Raw genomic sequence first — 15,325 nt, 5'->3', positions numbered from 1 at the left:
TTCGTCACACCCTCCAGACTAGCCTGATTTCCTTTCGTCTTCCCTCTCCCCATCGGGAAATGAATCAAGTGGAGTCCTGTAGAGTAGCGGTTAGCGTTCTCACCTCGCAAGCAAGAAGACCCAGGTTTAATTCCCGGGTGGGGTAAATCATAGGCAAGTATCCTTACTCCACATGCCTTGTTTACCTAAGAGTAAGTAGGAACCTGGTTGTTAGTCGATCAGCAGATCGTTTTCTGGGTGTAATATAAAAAAAATTTAGTCATTCAATGTTTAGTCATAGACGGTTTGTGGTTATCTGGAAACTTGCACTTGTAAACAACAAGTTCAGAATGTTAACCTGCACCGGGCAGAAGACAGAAAAAAACAATTGTAAGGAATGTTTACACACCATGAATGTCAACTCTCGAGTGTACGTACAAGAAAAACTGAACTTTATTATGGATTTCAAAGAACATTCTTGCTGATTTAAGAATGTGACAAACGTGAAGCAGAACAGGTGCAGCCTAGACTTTGTCACGGATCAAAATCTGAAACTAGGAACTGTGTTTCCTGCTCGCAGGTGAAGAGACGCAAACCTCCCAAACACATCAAAATTAGTGTCTGAATCTTGGCGCCAAGCAGAGCTGCACATTTCAACACAAGCTCATTTCTGCACACTGTAAATTTCTACAACGACAGCGTTGGCAACCGGCACAATATTTGAAGCGGCAAAAAATTCTGGCGAAGAACATCTTTCGTGCTAAGTCGCCAAAAGCAACCAAACCCGTCCGTCTACGCAGAGCACTGGGACCACAGCCCCAGCTGCAATCTCTTTGCCCTCCCCCACCCCCCTCACGAATGCACACACTCAGCTTTCGGCCTCAGGCAGACGAGGCAGGTGTAGGACAGGCTTCAGATACTTTCAATGAGAGGGGCACACATGCATAACGCTCTTTGATGCACTTTTGACTGGCTACATAGTCTGAGAGTCAGAATGACAATTGCCGCAATGGGGTTAGCGATACTGTTCTTTTTACGTCTCAGTCACCATTATCCCACCGCGTACCTTTCAAGCCCCCGAGGGAGTGAGTGAGAGACGAGTCCGGCCTTTCGCCTGAACAGCAAAAGACACAGGTCTCACCTCAATTCAAAAATAGTCTTGAATCTCTTTGGACACTAGACGGTCTACTCCTGCCCGGTGTTGTTCAGCTCCACTGTTCTCTTTTGCACCAACTGCAACTGCAGTAAACCTCACTCACATAAGTCGTTTCAGTTGGGACGAGACGTTTAATATGACTTATGCAAAGTACGAGATATGTAGCAATTTGCATAGAATATAAATTCTTGAACGGGACTTGGGCAGATGCACGACTTAGGTGATTATATGATTTATACAGATCAGACTTGTGTGAGTTTTACTGTATGTGATCCATGCAGAAGAAGTTGTTCATTTCAAGCATAACACTGTAAAAGACCTGGGAAACATGAAGCCTGCGGAGGGGAAGGCAGCGAGCAGCAATTAACACTGTTAGGGTCGATCGTTTCTGTCCAACAGCTGAGAGACATCAGGTTCAGCCCAGTCCTTTTCGGGGTTTAGGACTGAACCTTCAAAAAGAGCTGCTCTCGAGGAACAAACAGGCCACTTCCCAGTTGCCATCACTCGTCCCTTCCGCACACGACAGCGTTCAGAAATATTGCACGGGTTTCAAAAAAAGGTATAAAAAAATTGACTTATTTTTCCCATATCAAAAAAGTCAAACCTACCACACGCTACGCATCGACCGACTGGTTTCCTTTACACATTCTCACTATTAGAAATATATTGTGGAGTAGGTAAAATAGAGCTTTAAACTGGAGGGAAGATCAGAAGAGTACTTGCATAGGTTTAAGGAGGAAAAGGGCAGAACTCAGCACATCTGGTTCTAAATGCAGGGGCAGCGCCAAGCACAGCGACAGACATCGACCTCATTAAAACCTCACGTCTTCAAACGGATGGGTTTTTAAAAACGGATTTAAGAACTTACTCCCAGAGACCCCTTCCTCTCAGAGATGCAGAATTAAGAAAACACTATTCCCTGGAAAATCGGCACAGTCGGGCTCAATTTTGCACTATTTCTTATATCAAGAAATCCAGGTAGTTACGGGGGGAGGGGAAGAAAGGAGTGGGTGTTAAAGAAGGGGAGAGGAAGGAACACATCTTAAGCTGAATTGTTGCTGGGTTACAAGGCCACATTCCAGGTAACGGAGCACAAAGTGCATTCCTAAACTTTGGTCATTTTTGGTAGAAAATAGGTGGAATCTTGTCAAGACCGGGAAGGTGGGGGGGAGGGGGGGGAAAAGAGAAGATAGAAAGGCAAAGAGGGTTTGCAGTGAAATAAGTCTGACTGTTCTCTCTCCGCACCCCTCCCCCTGCCTTTCGTTAGGTTGGTTCATTTGTTGATTTTTTTTCCCTTCTTGCTAGGACGATAAAAACGGTCGCGCCTTTTCCAGCCCTTCCTTCAGGAACTGGACATAAGCTGCGGTCGAGGGGTCCTCGAAACCCACCGAGGAAGTGAAGAGACCACCTTCCACCTCCTCCGGCTTCATCGATGTTATGTCCAGGAAGTGGTTTGCGTTGATGTGGTGAATCTGCCGAGAAAGAGAAAGAGAGAGAGAGATCAGCAATGTACAGGGTGTCCACAAAGTCCTCTGTTACAAAACAGCAATGCAAGACTATGGAAGAGATGAAACAAGCTATCAGAGATGCATCTTGCCTCCTCACTCCATTCACGTTACGGAGGATGTCGCACTGAACGCGGTGATGCATCACTCTCTGCCGCTTTCACACTTGTACTGAATACACTTAACAACAACAGATTACATTTGTAGTGCGCCTTTCCTGTTGGGAGGACGTCCCTAGGCGCTGGGCAGTCAATCAAGTGCATGATAAATAGTCGATGAACTCATGATAAACAAAAAACTCACCACTGAGCCGTTGGGTAAAGCCACCATCATCTCTACAGGAAAGTTGTAATTCTCTAGATGTAAGCTGGCTAGCCGGGCATGCACTTCACTCTCTGGGTTTTTCTGTGGAGGATAAGCACAGGGCGTTAAATCACTGAATTAATCACCGCAGGTCACCCGCATTTATAACACCTTCCCCAGAGGGAAAGAACATTCCGTTTGGGGTGGGGGGTGGGGGAGAGAAAATCAGGAATTGTCCTGCAAGTCTTGTAGGAGATATTTTTGTTCCCACCTGGATGGCTGTTCCCCACTAACGCGGCTGCAGTGAGTTTAGTGCCCGGTGCGTTTACCTGAAGATCCTCCAGTTCCTTCACCAAGGACCAGCTGCTGATGAAGCTCTCGTTCAGCAGAGCGAGGACGGGCGAACTCTCGAGAACAGTCTCCCGCAGAGTCCGCCCTGAACCTGCGCGGACGGAGAATAAAAAAGATCAGACTCTGCTTGAGCGTGAGCGGCCAACACACCACGAACCTCGACACTCAGGGAAAGGCCATTGTGCGGTCAGTAATAGGGAATCCTCCCACTCAACTCCTGTTAACCCTGCAAGCCAAAACCCTAACAGGTTGGGTGGGTGGTCCCAGCTGGACAAGCAGCAGACAAACTTGCCAGACAGCGATATCCATGGCAAGCTGTACAGTTTTAGCTGGTTAGACTCCAGCAGTTACCCCAACGAACTCTGGTGCCCCTCTTGCCAACCTGCGCCTAATACTTTCCGGAATTGTGTAAACAGGATGTGTCCCTCCAGGGAGAGAGAGAGAGAGAGAGAGAGAGAGAGTGGGCGCACTCTATTCCAACAATCTATCTCTGGAAGTTCCTTGTGTTGGTGGGATGTCTGGAATTCTCAGCTCGGTTTGGGTACTCTTAAGCAACGGCGATGGGTTTCCACACGTGTCAGACACCCGGCCGACCAAAAAAAAAAGTAAAAGCTTAACTCTCCTCAAAACACACAGAAGCCAAGGTGGCTGAGGTCACCAGTGGACCTGGGAGAGCGCGGGGACACAGTGATCAAAGGCTCCGCCATGGATGGTGAGACAGAGGGCATAGGGTGTGTGTGTGTGTGTGTGTGTAAACATACAGCAGATTTTAATTGCACAAAGAGAACGTGATGTGATTCCTCACCTCAGCAGGACTGATCGTCCAGCGCACCCCAGAGTAAAATGGAATGCACCAGCTTGTCTTCCGCCTTTGCCCGTTCAAAAACTTCGGTGAAAGGCAGATACGACACCTGGGAAAAGGCAAAGGCGGCGTTGTGTTTGAACACCCTCGCTTCAACTAAACAATATGCTACGATGATTCGATTCGAGTTACGGCAGCTTAACAGGAGCAGAGATTAGCTCTGGGAAAGACTTGACAGATTAGATCTGGTAAAATGGCCAGCGGCCATGAGTAGAAACTAGAAACTCCTGGGCTGAGGACTAACAAGAAAGATACAGTGAACCGAAAACCCACGCAACAGAGAAGCACAATAATAATAATAATCCTTGCACTTGATAATAATCCCTCCAAAACCAAAAACAATAATAAATTGGTCATTTTCAATCTACGACTGTTTGTGGGACATTGCTGTGTGCAATTGGCTGCCGCGTTCGCCCACAAATATACAGTCAATTCACTTTACAGTGTGATCTGTGAAGCGCTTTGGGACGTCCTCCCGACGTGAAAAGCGCTATATCAAATGCAAGGATTATTATTATTATTGATATAGCGCCTTATCACGTCATTGAGACGTCTCAAAGCGCTTCACAGGATTTACTGGAAAGTGAACTGACCGTGTATTTTGTGAACGAAACCCTGCAGCCAATAACTCACAGCAGTGTCAGACAAACAGTCATGGATTCATTATTTTTTTTGGAAAGGATTATTATCCCTAGAAACAACCAGGTTCCCACTTACTCCTAGGTAAACTGAGGGTGGGTCAGGAAACTTGCCTAAGGTTTCGCCCTGCCCGGAAATCGAACCTGGGTCCTCTCGCTTGCGAGGTGAGCGCTCTATCCACTAGGCTACAGGTCTCTATAACATCCAAGGTTGGTGTCTCATTCACCCTTTACCTTCTTAAAGGGATACATGGTCGTTTCCAGGTTCTGAGCAGCCTCGTCGAAGCTGATTTCTGACCGCCACTCGATGTCCTCGAACACAAACTGGATGGGCTCCCCCACAATATTCCCACTGTCTACCGTGTTACCGTTCTCGTCCGTAATGATGCTCGGGACGGATGGGGCGACAGCGCTGAGCTCCATCTGCAACATACGCACGAGTACAGTTATTAAAAGAGAAAAAACTCCGATGGCCACAGGCAAAAAAAAAACTGTGGGTCAGTGCAAGGGACACTCCGCCTAATTGCCACACACTCATCCACTTCCCTTCCAGGCAAATGGCGCATGTTCTGTGTTATATTGACTCGCGTGCATCAAGATCAGAATTTTACCTCTTGATCGATTTCTGAATTAACATCCAGAGCCTGGAGGGGTTGGGGGCGGGGAAAGCTTAATCCTCCCTTACTAATTTAAATTAGATTAGACCACCCATCCCCGAGCACCTCATAATTCAGCCTTCTATTTTTTGTATGAGACAGTCAACCGAGGTGCTGTTTGTAAGGTAGTTAAAGACTCCACGATGCTGCGCAAAACAGAGAAGGAACGGACAACTGTTGAGGGTTAAGGTGTTGGGAACGTAAGAAACCTGCGGTAAGTAGCCAATGTCCACTTCCATGTTGCCACTTTCGCTTGCTCCGTACAGCCACTCCATGTCCACATTTAGAGACCTGTTGGGAGTACATGTGAGCACCAAGGATTATTACATTATTAATAATATATAATCCTTGCGTTTGATAGAGCGAGAGTGAGCCACGTAAAGTACACATTATAAAGTACAGCAGCAAACTTGGGATTGTTATTCCAAATGTGATCTGGGAACAACACCTCTTCCCCCAAGAGACGAAATTAAATATCCAACCGACCTGTCGTTGGGAACATTCATCCAGAAATCCCGAACGTGAGAGGCATCCTTCGAGATAACGATGTTTCCAGTAAACTGCCCCGGGGTAAACCAAAAGGGGAAATCCGGCGGTTCATTCAGCTGGAATTCTGCATGGATCCTGGGAGGAGGAAGGGAGCAGGAAAGATAACAGGTTTCCCGTGTCGTGAAAGATGAATGTGGTGAAAGAAATAAAGACTACACAACATTTTACAGAATCCACTAGTAAATCATTAGACGGCCCCTCACTCGGAGCAAACAGGCAACTGGAATAACATACCCACCTGAACACAATGTCATAATAGAAGTCGCTGAGGCCGCGAATGCAGGCCACTGCCCCCTGAGGGGCAAATCTGCTCTTCACAAACGGGCGGGGGTGAAGCATGCTGAGGAGATTATGAATGAGGACCTGTTTAGGAAGGAAAACATCTTGTAAGCTCCTCGTGAAGAGACTTGCCTAAGGTTTCACCATGCCTGGGAATCGAACCCCGGCCCTCTCTCTTGTGAGGCGAGTACTCTAATCACTACGCTGCAGGGACTCTTTAAGATTGCCTCACCTCTCTCCCTTGAGGTGCTGGAGGGTAAAAGCGGTTATTGGAGAGATATCCCGTGAAGATGCTGAGCTCGCTGGGGACCATCCACCAGGTGTCGCCCACCCGCACTGTGCTCTTCGGAGGGAGGAAGACTTTGAATTGCCGGGCGCTGAAGACCCCGGAGGGAATTGCAGGCGTCTTCCAATTCTTCAGCCCTGACAGCGTCCCGTGAGAAACCTGAAAACACCAAGCGCAGTCTCTCCCTTTTCCACTCTCCTGGCAAGTAATTCTCGGATAACAATGAGATCGCAATATTGCTGTCGCACCTGAACTCATCCAAAAATAATAATAATAATCCTTTCATTTGATCTAGCGTCTGATCGCGTCGTTGAGACGTCTCAAAGCGCTTCACGGAATATTGTGTAAAGTGAATTGACTGGGTATTTTGAGGGCGAAACGCGGCAGCCAATTGCGCACAGCAGCGTCCCGCAAACAGTCGCGGATTGAGTGACCAAATATTTTTTTTTGGAGGGATTATTACCTTCGACTAACAACCGGGTACCTACTTACTGCTACTTGCGGGAACTTATTGCGAATCGTTGCTGCATTTGCCTACAAAGGCAGTCACCAAACACGACGGGGGTTACTGAGTTACTTTTTGCTGCAATGTTGGATGCAGGGTCCTTCTCTAACGGTCACCGTTCAGAGGAGAAGATCACTCACTCCGAGAAACCCATCTTTGCTCTTGGTCATGCTCTCCAGGATCAGCGGCCGGAGTTTGGCGACAATGGTTAAGGTCTCGCCATTGGGGTCCAAGTCTTCATCGCTGTCAAAGTCAGGTGCCGGGGAGACACCTGTGCACACAAATTACTCTTCACTCAGCATTTACATCCGGGCTCATTCAGTTACTCTTTTCAAAAGGATTACAATATCAGTCTTAATAATAATTATAATAATCCCTGCATTTGATATAGCGCCTTATCACGTCGTTGGAACGTCTCAAAGCGCTTCACAGAATATTCTGTAAAGTGGATTGACTGTGGGTGAAATGTGGCAGCCAATTGCGCACAGCAGTGTCCAATCCGCAGCAGTGGATTGAGTGACCAAATTATTCTTATAATTTATTTATCAATCTGACAAATATCTGACAACATTTTACTTTGAGGAGGGGGGGGGGGGGGGCTAGGGATTATTACCCCCGGAAAGCGATCTGACAATCCATTAACAACTGGTTTCCCACTTGCTGCCAGGTTCCGGCGGGGGTAGAGTGCACCGGCACAGACATGATGGGGAAGGAATAGGGGTATTAATTAAAAAACTCCAGTGGGGGACCGCGGGGGGGGGGGAAGGGGGGGGACAAGCTCTAACACAGATACTGTGGTCCAAGTGGTCTTCTGTGCCGTAAACCTACAACAGGCTACCAGCAGCTTACTTGCTAACGTAGTTACTTTTCAGCCACAAAGCGCCGTACCCGTTAGTTTTTCTGCTATGGGCCGGAACTCCTCCGGGCTGAGATACAAGTCGTTGTTGGCGTCCAGGGAGGAAAAGAGGAACATCCCTTCGCTGCCCAGGGCTTTCTGAGCATCTTCCTGCGGAGAGGAACAACGATTTCTTTTCCGCACATAAAACGCACAATCAGTTGAAGGAGTGTCCGTACTTAACTCAAACCATTCGACAAACGGGCGAACGAAGCGCTGGGGGAGAACATTCGCTCGATAGAGTACCTTACTCACGAGCTACGCCACGACGACAACAACATTACATTTGCGCAGCGCTTTTCACGTCGGAGGGACGTCCCGAGGTTCTGGACGGTTAAGGGTTTGCGCCCGAGCTGGGGGTTGGGATCAACGCGGAGACGCATAGTTTCACAGAGCCAAAAAAAAAAGGGGGGGGACACGAGAGAGCGAGTTAACAAATGGCTGTTTTGAGTGGATTTTTCTCCCTGGTGTGTGGAAGAGGAAAGGAGTGGAGGGGAATGTTGTCTGGGCTTTCCCCCCACCCCCCACCTACCCCCCACCCACACAGAGTACGTGCCAGTGTAGTGGCTTTGAAATGGACACCTTCACACTCTTTTCCTCTCCTGTTTTCTCTCTCTCTCTCTATGTGTGTCTACGTCTCTCAAATTGTTAATAAAAAAAACAAACTCCATTCCTCCCCCTCACCATCACCCGGAGACGCGGCTGCAGATTGCGATGCGCATTCATTTGTTTTAAATCCACTCCTTCGAAAAGAACCTTTTATTAATAATAATAATAATAATAATAAAGATATTGGTCATTAAAAACTTTGGATGAAATGACCCAATTCCCATGCAATCTCCAGTCTTATTCCCCCCCCTTCACCCCGAATTTTTGTTCAATCCCAAATCTATCCCCCCCTCCCCCCCCAATTCCAATTGAATCCCAAACACATTCCCTCTCCCCCCCACACACTCTTCCCCCCCCTCTCCCCTTCTTTTCCCCCCCAATTTTCCCCTCTTCCCCCCCTTTTCCACACACCCCCACACTCTTCCTCTCCCCCTTTCCCCCCACACTCTCCCCCTTTCCCCCCTCCCTCTCCCCCCCTCCCCCTCTTTCCCCCCACTCCCCCCTTTCCTTCTCCCCCTCTTTCCCCCCACTCTCCCCCCTCCCTCTCCCCTTTCCCCCCACTCTCCCCTTTCCCCCCACTCTCCCCCTCTTTCCCCCCCACTCCCTCTCCCCCTCTTTCCCCCCACTCTCCCCCCTCCCTCTCCCCCATTCTCCCCCCTCCCTCTCCCCTTTCCCCCCACTCTCCCCCTCTTTCCCCCCCACTCCCTCTCCCCTCTTTCCCCCCCCTCTCCCCCCCTCCCTCCCCCCCCCCTCTCCCCCCCCTCCCACTCCCCCCCTCTCACCCGTTGTCTCAGCAGTTTCCAGTCGCGGTAACACTTCACCCCCCACCCGAGGGTGAGGACCAGCCCGAGCAGCCCCGCAGCCCCGAGCCGCCCGGGGGGGTGTGGGGGGGGTCCCCCCCTGTGCCGGTGGCGGGTGCGGGTCGGGCTCTCAGCCGCACCCGTCGCCTCATTTCCCGCAGCGGAGCCGCAGCCGCTCCTCCGCTTCTTCACCTCAGACGCCATGAGCTGCGATCAGAGCCGAACCGCAGACCCCCAGAGCTCTCCCCCTCTCCCCCTCTCTCTCCCCCCTCTCCCCCTCTCCCCCTCTCCCCCCCTCTCTCTCCCCCACTCCCCCCCTCTCCCCCCTCTCCCTCCCCCCACTCCCCCTCTCCCCTCTCCCCACTCCCCCCTCTCTCCCCCTCTCCCCACTCCCCCCTCTCTCCCCCTCCCCCACTCCCCCCCTCTCCCTCTCTCCCCCACTCCCTCTCTCCCCCCTCTCCCCCCTCCCCCTCTCCCCCACTCTCCCCCTCTCCCCCACTCCCCCCTCCCCCCACTCCCTCTCCCCACTCTCCCTCTCTCCCCCCTCCCCCACTCTCCCCCTCTCTCCCCCTCTCTCCCACTCTCCCTCTCTCCCCCACTCCCCCCGGAAAGGTGATGGCTCTGAGCGCTCTCTGTGTGGCGCCTCAGAAGTTTTCTCTCCTCTCTCTCTCTCTCTCTCTGGGTTTATTTTCACTTAAACTCTCCCCCTCTCCCCCCACACCCCCTCCCCATCACACACCCACTCACTCACACCACGTCCACCCACTCTATCTCAGCCTCTGCCAATCCCCATCAGAGCATCTGTCTCTCTCTCTGTCTGTCGGTCTCTCTGTCTGTCTGTCTCTGTGTCTCTGTCTGTCTCTGTGTCTGTCTCTCTCTCTCTGTCTCTGTGTCTCTGTCTGTGTCTGTCTGCCTCTGTGTCTGTCTGTCTCTGTCTATCTGTCTGTCTCTATCCGTCTGTCTCTATCCGTCTGTCTCTATCCGTCTGTGCAACTCACTCACTGGGAATGGCCGACTGGGAAAATGGAAGGAAAACCCGGATCGCTAATTATTTGAAGCTGTCCCTTCCCGCAGGATTGAACCGCTGTACCGTACGCCCCCGACTCACCGCTTCGCCGTTGAATTTTTTCCACTCGGGAGTGCGTTTGCACCGTCTCGCCACCCCCCCCCCCACAAAACCAGGCGCTAAAATTTCACCCGTGAGCAACTTGCATTTCTTTATTACGTCTTGAGAACGGTAATACTCCTTGCGTTTGATACGGGGTTCTTATCACGTCGTCGTCGGGACGTCTAAAACTCGTCCGAATAATAAACCCTACAAAAAGCGACAACAAATTGGCCGTTTTCAATCCACGGCTGTTTGTGGGGACGCCGCTGTGCGCAGTCGGCCGCCGTGTTTCGCCCACAAATATACAGTCAATTCACTTTACAGCATATTCTGTGAAGCGCTTTGAAATGTCGAGAAGACGTGAAAAGCGCTATATCAAATACAAGGATTATTATTATTATTATCATTATTATTATATTGCCTAAGGTTTTGCCCCAACCGGGTGGGAATCGAACCCAGGTCCTACTCTACAGGATTCCACAAACTTCTCTCGGTCAGGGCTCAACGCTTCAGGCTGGAGCAGTAATAAACCAGACTATTCATTCCTATCAGTGGCTGATTCTCCATAACAGAAGCTCTTCCAAGTTGTAGAATTCGCCCTCAGGCAGCAGCTCAGCTTCTTCCAGTTAATTTAAGCAACACGACCGCGAGACTCGTTTAATAGGGTCAGTGGCAGCCACGGTTAACATACAATTTGCATACCTTTCACTTCGGGAGGGCATCTCTGAGTGCTTCATACAGCTGACCAGGCACCCGAGCCGTGTGTGTATGTATCTGTAAGGAATAGATGACCGAAAGCACAGTACACGAGATAGGTCTAAAGACAGGCTTTAAAACTGGGGAGGGGGTGAGGCAGAGGTGTTGTTCCAGAGAGCAGTGGCAGAATGGCTTAAAGGCTCACCCATTGATGTGTACGTTGCAATTGAAGCCGACGGTGCAGTACAGTACTGGGGGGTAGGACTAGGGAGGAAGAATGCTGCATTATCAGAGATGCCTTCCTAAAAACAGTATTTTTCTTCCATTTTCTGCATATCACACATCTATGCCACTGTGCCGTTTATTAAAAAATAAATCACGCTTTCCAGCTCTTGCCCCACATCCCTTAATGGAAACACAAACGATAAGCTGAGGTTCCGTCTACCTGTGCAGTGGGTGTTAAAGGTTTTGTGGTACTATTTGAAGAGAAAGTAAATTAAACTGGTCATTCACCTCACAGCTGTTTGCTGTGCCCAAAAATAGCTGCTCTGTTCGCCTACAGATAGTCACTACACTTGACAGAGACTTTGTGAAGCAAGCAGTTTCAGTGCTACCAGAGATACAGTCCCATCCTTACCCCCCTCCACCCCCCAAAAAAGAAAGACAAACTCAGCAATGACTTCACCCCTTGATTTCTGTTCGCCTCCAAATACCAATTAGATACAAAGTGGATTCCTATGTTTTTACAAATCAGAAAACAAACAAGTTTGAGGGTATTCTCGCTAGAATTTATTTTTTCCCTGAAAACAGAGGATTGATTGTAGGTCACCTGTGTGGGGAACGGGGGCTGCACGAATTACTACTCAGAGAACGAGTCTTCACGGCTGGTCTTCAAGACAGGCTGTCAGTTTGACAGGGTCCACATTGGCAAGTTTTTGAACTGGAAATTGAACCTGTCCCAAACACTACTGACATACACCAACATTGGAAACCGTTAAAAGAGAAGTCTTGTTTTCTAAAGAACGGCTCAGGGCGCCGACGGCAGCCGGCCTCACTGCACAGACATGTTTTCCTCGGTTGGCTGTGTTCTGACCGTGACTTTCTGTGGACGGGTGTAGGAGCCCATGCCCGCTGCTCGCTCAGCTTCTTCCTGGGTGTATGGCGCTTCACTCAGCTGCTTGAGCCTAGAGAACCACAAATAGAGAATGAATGTTTAAAGAGCCAGGAACCAGTAGTTCCTTTCACATGGATCTTTGGTCTGTTAGCTGACTCAGCTCAAGTCAACTGGCTTCATTCCACATTAAGGCCAAAATTCCAGGCACTACAAAGATCTTTACGTATTTAAAAAATGGCATTACTGTACCTTCTTTTGTGGACTTTAGTTTTAAAATGTTCCTGGAGGTTTCTCTGATCAATGAAGTACCGACTGTGAGGGGGAAAAATGAAAAAACAAAAAAAGTTTTAAACCCTGCGGAATTAAAATAGAAAACTGAAGAAATTTAAGATCCACTGATCAAGTCAGACCCATCTCTCTTTCTCCTGCCGTCTCCTTTAATTATTCTGCCTCTCTCAGAATAAGGAAAAGTCAGGAAACTCCATGAGTGGTCTCAGAGGCTGTGCTCAAGCACTGCTACATTAAAAGAGGAAGCGGATCCTTTTAAACAAAGCATGTGAAATGTTGAGACCGCATTACAAGTCCTAATGAGGTAACTGATCCAAGGCTAATGGGTGGGAATATTTAGCTGAAAGCGGGGCCGAGGCAATACCATGTGTAAAGGTACAAAAAGGCAAAGTTATTTGGATGTGAATTTTATGTTCGTTTGGTGAATAAAATGCTGATTTAGTTTCAACTTGGTTAATCTTTTGGTACTACTAGGACTTGAACACTCACAATCTCAAACTGCTTCACAGAGAACAGCTGTCAAGTCTAGTGACTGCACATTTGTCAGCAAACCCAGCAGCCAATTTGACAGAGCGTAAGGAATCACAAACAGCGATGAAGTGAATGGAATGACCAATTTATCTGGATGTCAGGACATCGGAAGAAACTCCATTCTGTGTTTTAATAGTGTCACAGGATCTTTAATGTCCACCTGAAGCAAAGGCACAGACTAGACCACAGTATTGTGTCCCGTCCGAAGGGCAGCAGTAGCTTTGAGATGTCTACTCCATGTGAAAACCCCTAAACAAGTGTAAATTGTACTGTACTGCAGCCCTCACCCTGGCGATGCAATCAATTCAAGTAGATTTTAAAATAAAAATGATTTTTTTGAGTGATAAAACTGTCACAATGGACCCCAGAGAGAAAGAGAGAAGTTTGTGGAAGCTCCTCAGCTCGCAGAAGATAAATAATTCACTCCTTCATAGGATTATTAATTGATCTTGAGATAGAGAATAAATTATTCATCAAAGGTATTAATGGCTACTTACGCGCAATGTAAGCAATAGAACTGAGCGTTGCCTGTCACGTCGAAGTTTACTGCTTGGTGCAGTAATTTCTGAGCATTTGCAGCTTCCATGTCCTTGTGAATCTCGTCTAAATCTTTTGTTCGCCTTTTTGTTTTCCACATTTTGGAGATATTTTTCTTCTTGTCACTGTTGTGGTTCCGCGTCTGCTTTGATTTACCCATTTTCCCTGATGATTAATCCTTTGAAGGAAACGGGCAGAAATAATCCCTCTTTGATCATTCAAATATTGATCATTTTACAGGGTTCAAAGTATAAATAAATGCTTCACAAATAAACTATGAATAAAAGTCAACATTATTAAAGGGAAAAAACTTCCCTATGGACAATATCCATAAACAAGGTTTTGATAATCATTTGGAATACATTAAATCAAATCCTTGCATCTGATACGCTGTCTTTCAGGTCAGGAAGACGATTCAAAGCACTTCACCCACTGCGACTGGTATCTTGAGCTGAGGGGGTGGGGGAGAGAATAGGGGCCTGAAATGTCTCAAAACCCTTGATGGTAAGTGCTGCCGAGTGTAGTGACTGTGTTCGAAGGCGGCCAACGGCCCACGCACAACCTTCAATCTGGCGGGATTTCCGGTCAGGACATTGGGGGAGAAACTCCCTTCTCTTTACGAACAGTGTGGCGGGACCTCCCATCACGTCTGCGTGAAGAGGGCCAGTGCAGGGGGTCAGAGTCCCCAAAAAGGGACACCCCGGCGATGTGCTGGAGCACTGCACCAGCCCGGACGGACTGTCATCGATACAGTCAATCCGCTATATCCTCTGAAGCGCTTTGAGATGTCTCAATGACATGAGTGAGGTGACGCTACGCAAACCCAAGTTGTTGTTGTTGTTGCCTGAAAGACCCCGGGGGTGGGGGTGGGGGAGGGGGGGGGGGGGGGTGGGGACGGACTGTAACATTGTTAATTCACTTCACGGCGAAGAATAATATTGCGCGAAGCGCTTCGGGGCGGTCTCGAAGACGGGCTGAGGCGCGGTATCAAACGCAAGGATCGCTATTGTCGTGGTCGTCGTCGTGGTCGTCGTTGTCGTCGTTGTTGTTATTATTATTATTATCGCTCGAGGGTGATGTGTGCGCGCGCGGTCTGTGGGCGAACTCGGCAGCCAATTGTGTGCCCAGGGACGGGGGGGGACTCGCCCGCCAACAGAGGAGGGGGGGAAGTAAGTGAGTGAGCGAGTGAGTGAGTGAGGGACTTAATGCAGGAGATTGTCGGGCAGGTCCTCGGGAGAGACTGAGGCCTAACAGTCGCAACGAGGCCTAGTGGTTTTTTTTGCTCAAACCGGCGCCTCGGGGAGAATTAACACCCCCTCCCCCCCCCACACACACACACCCCTCCCCCGAGAGGCAGGGAAGGGGTACCCCCAACCCAGCCAGGGCCGCCCGGCAGCGCCTGGAAGACGCGGGGACAGAAACTCACCCAACTCCGAGGCTCCGCTCCGGGCCCGAGTCGCCGCCAACCCCGACTGCTTCCGGGTCTCGGGGGCTAAAGGTCAGCGAGCCCTGACGGACCACGTGATCCCTCCTGTCAATCACTCACTCACTCACTCTCTCTGTGCGAGTCTGTGTTGCGATGATTCATTCAGAGCCTTTGATTTTTACGGTCACTTGTTTTTTTAAATCTGTATTTTTTTTACCCCTCCTCCTCCTCCCTTTCCTCCTCTTCCTCCTC

At 49.2% G+C, this 15,325-nt stretch overlaps 2 protein-coding genes across 3 annotated transcripts; both read right to left on the bottom strand.

The window, feature by feature from the left end:
• Positions 1-410: 410 nt before the first annotated feature.
• On the bottom strand, positions 411-9,644 carry selenon (selenoprotein N). Its single transcript, XM_042338825.1, has 12 exons — positions 9,356-9,644; positions 7,958-8,075; positions 7,210-7,340; positions 6,511-6,723; positions 6,238-6,362; positions 5,937-6,074; positions 5,660-5,741; positions 5,029-5,217; positions 4,100-4,205; positions 3,273-3,385; positions 2,944-3,045; positions 411-2,607 (listed from the first exon to the last, which is right to left on the bottom strand). Exons 1-12 carry the CDS (start codon positions 9,575-9,577, stop codon positions 2,437-2,439), a joined length of 1,710 nt encoding a protein of 569 aa, XP_042194759.1. The 5' UTR covers positions 9,578-9,644; the 3' UTR covers positions 411-2,436.
• A 2,299-nt stretch (positions 9,645-11,943) lies between these two features.
• Positions 11,944-15,153, bottom strand: znf593 (zinc finger protein 593). 2 transcript variants are annotated; one of them, XM_042338358.1, is made up of 4 exons: positions 15,074-15,153; positions 13,608-13,825; positions 12,541-12,603; positions 11,944-12,361 (listed from the first exon to the last, which is right to left on the bottom strand). In XM_042338358.1, exons 2-4 carry the CDS (start codon positions 13,805-13,807, stop codon positions 12,229-12,231), a joined length of 396 nt encoding a protein of 131 aa, XP_042194292.1. In that variant the 5' UTR covers positions 13,808-13,825; positions 15,074-15,153; the 3' UTR covers positions 11,944-12,228.
• Positions 15,154-15,325: the final 172 nt, after the last annotated feature.

The sequence above is a fragment of the Callorhinchus milii genome, unplaced genomic scaffold (genome assembly GCF_018977255.1).
Source record: "Callorhinchus milii isolate IMCB2004 unplaced genomic scaffold, IMCB_Cmil_1.0 Scaffold10, whole genome shotgun sequence".
Classification (NCBI taxonomy): domain Eukaryota; kingdom Metazoa; phylum Chordata; class Chondrichthyes; order Chimaeriformes; family Callorhinchidae; genus Callorhinchus; species Callorhinchus milii.
This window is presented reverse-complemented; position numbering and strand designations above follow the sequence as displayed.

Coding starts and splice junctions, on each gene's coding strand:
- znf593 (XM_042338358.1), bottom strand. CDS start 13,807: ATGGGTAAATCAAAGCAGACGCGGAACCACAACAGTGACAAGAAGAAA. Junction 12,604..13,607: donor TTCTATTGCTTACATTGCGC/GTAAGTAGCCAT, acceptor TCCCCCTCACAG/TCGGTACTTCATTGATCAGA. Junction 12,362..12,540: donor ACTAAAGTCCACAAAAGAAG/GTACAGTAATGC, acceptor GTGGTTCTCTAG/GCTCAAGCAGCTGAGTGAAG.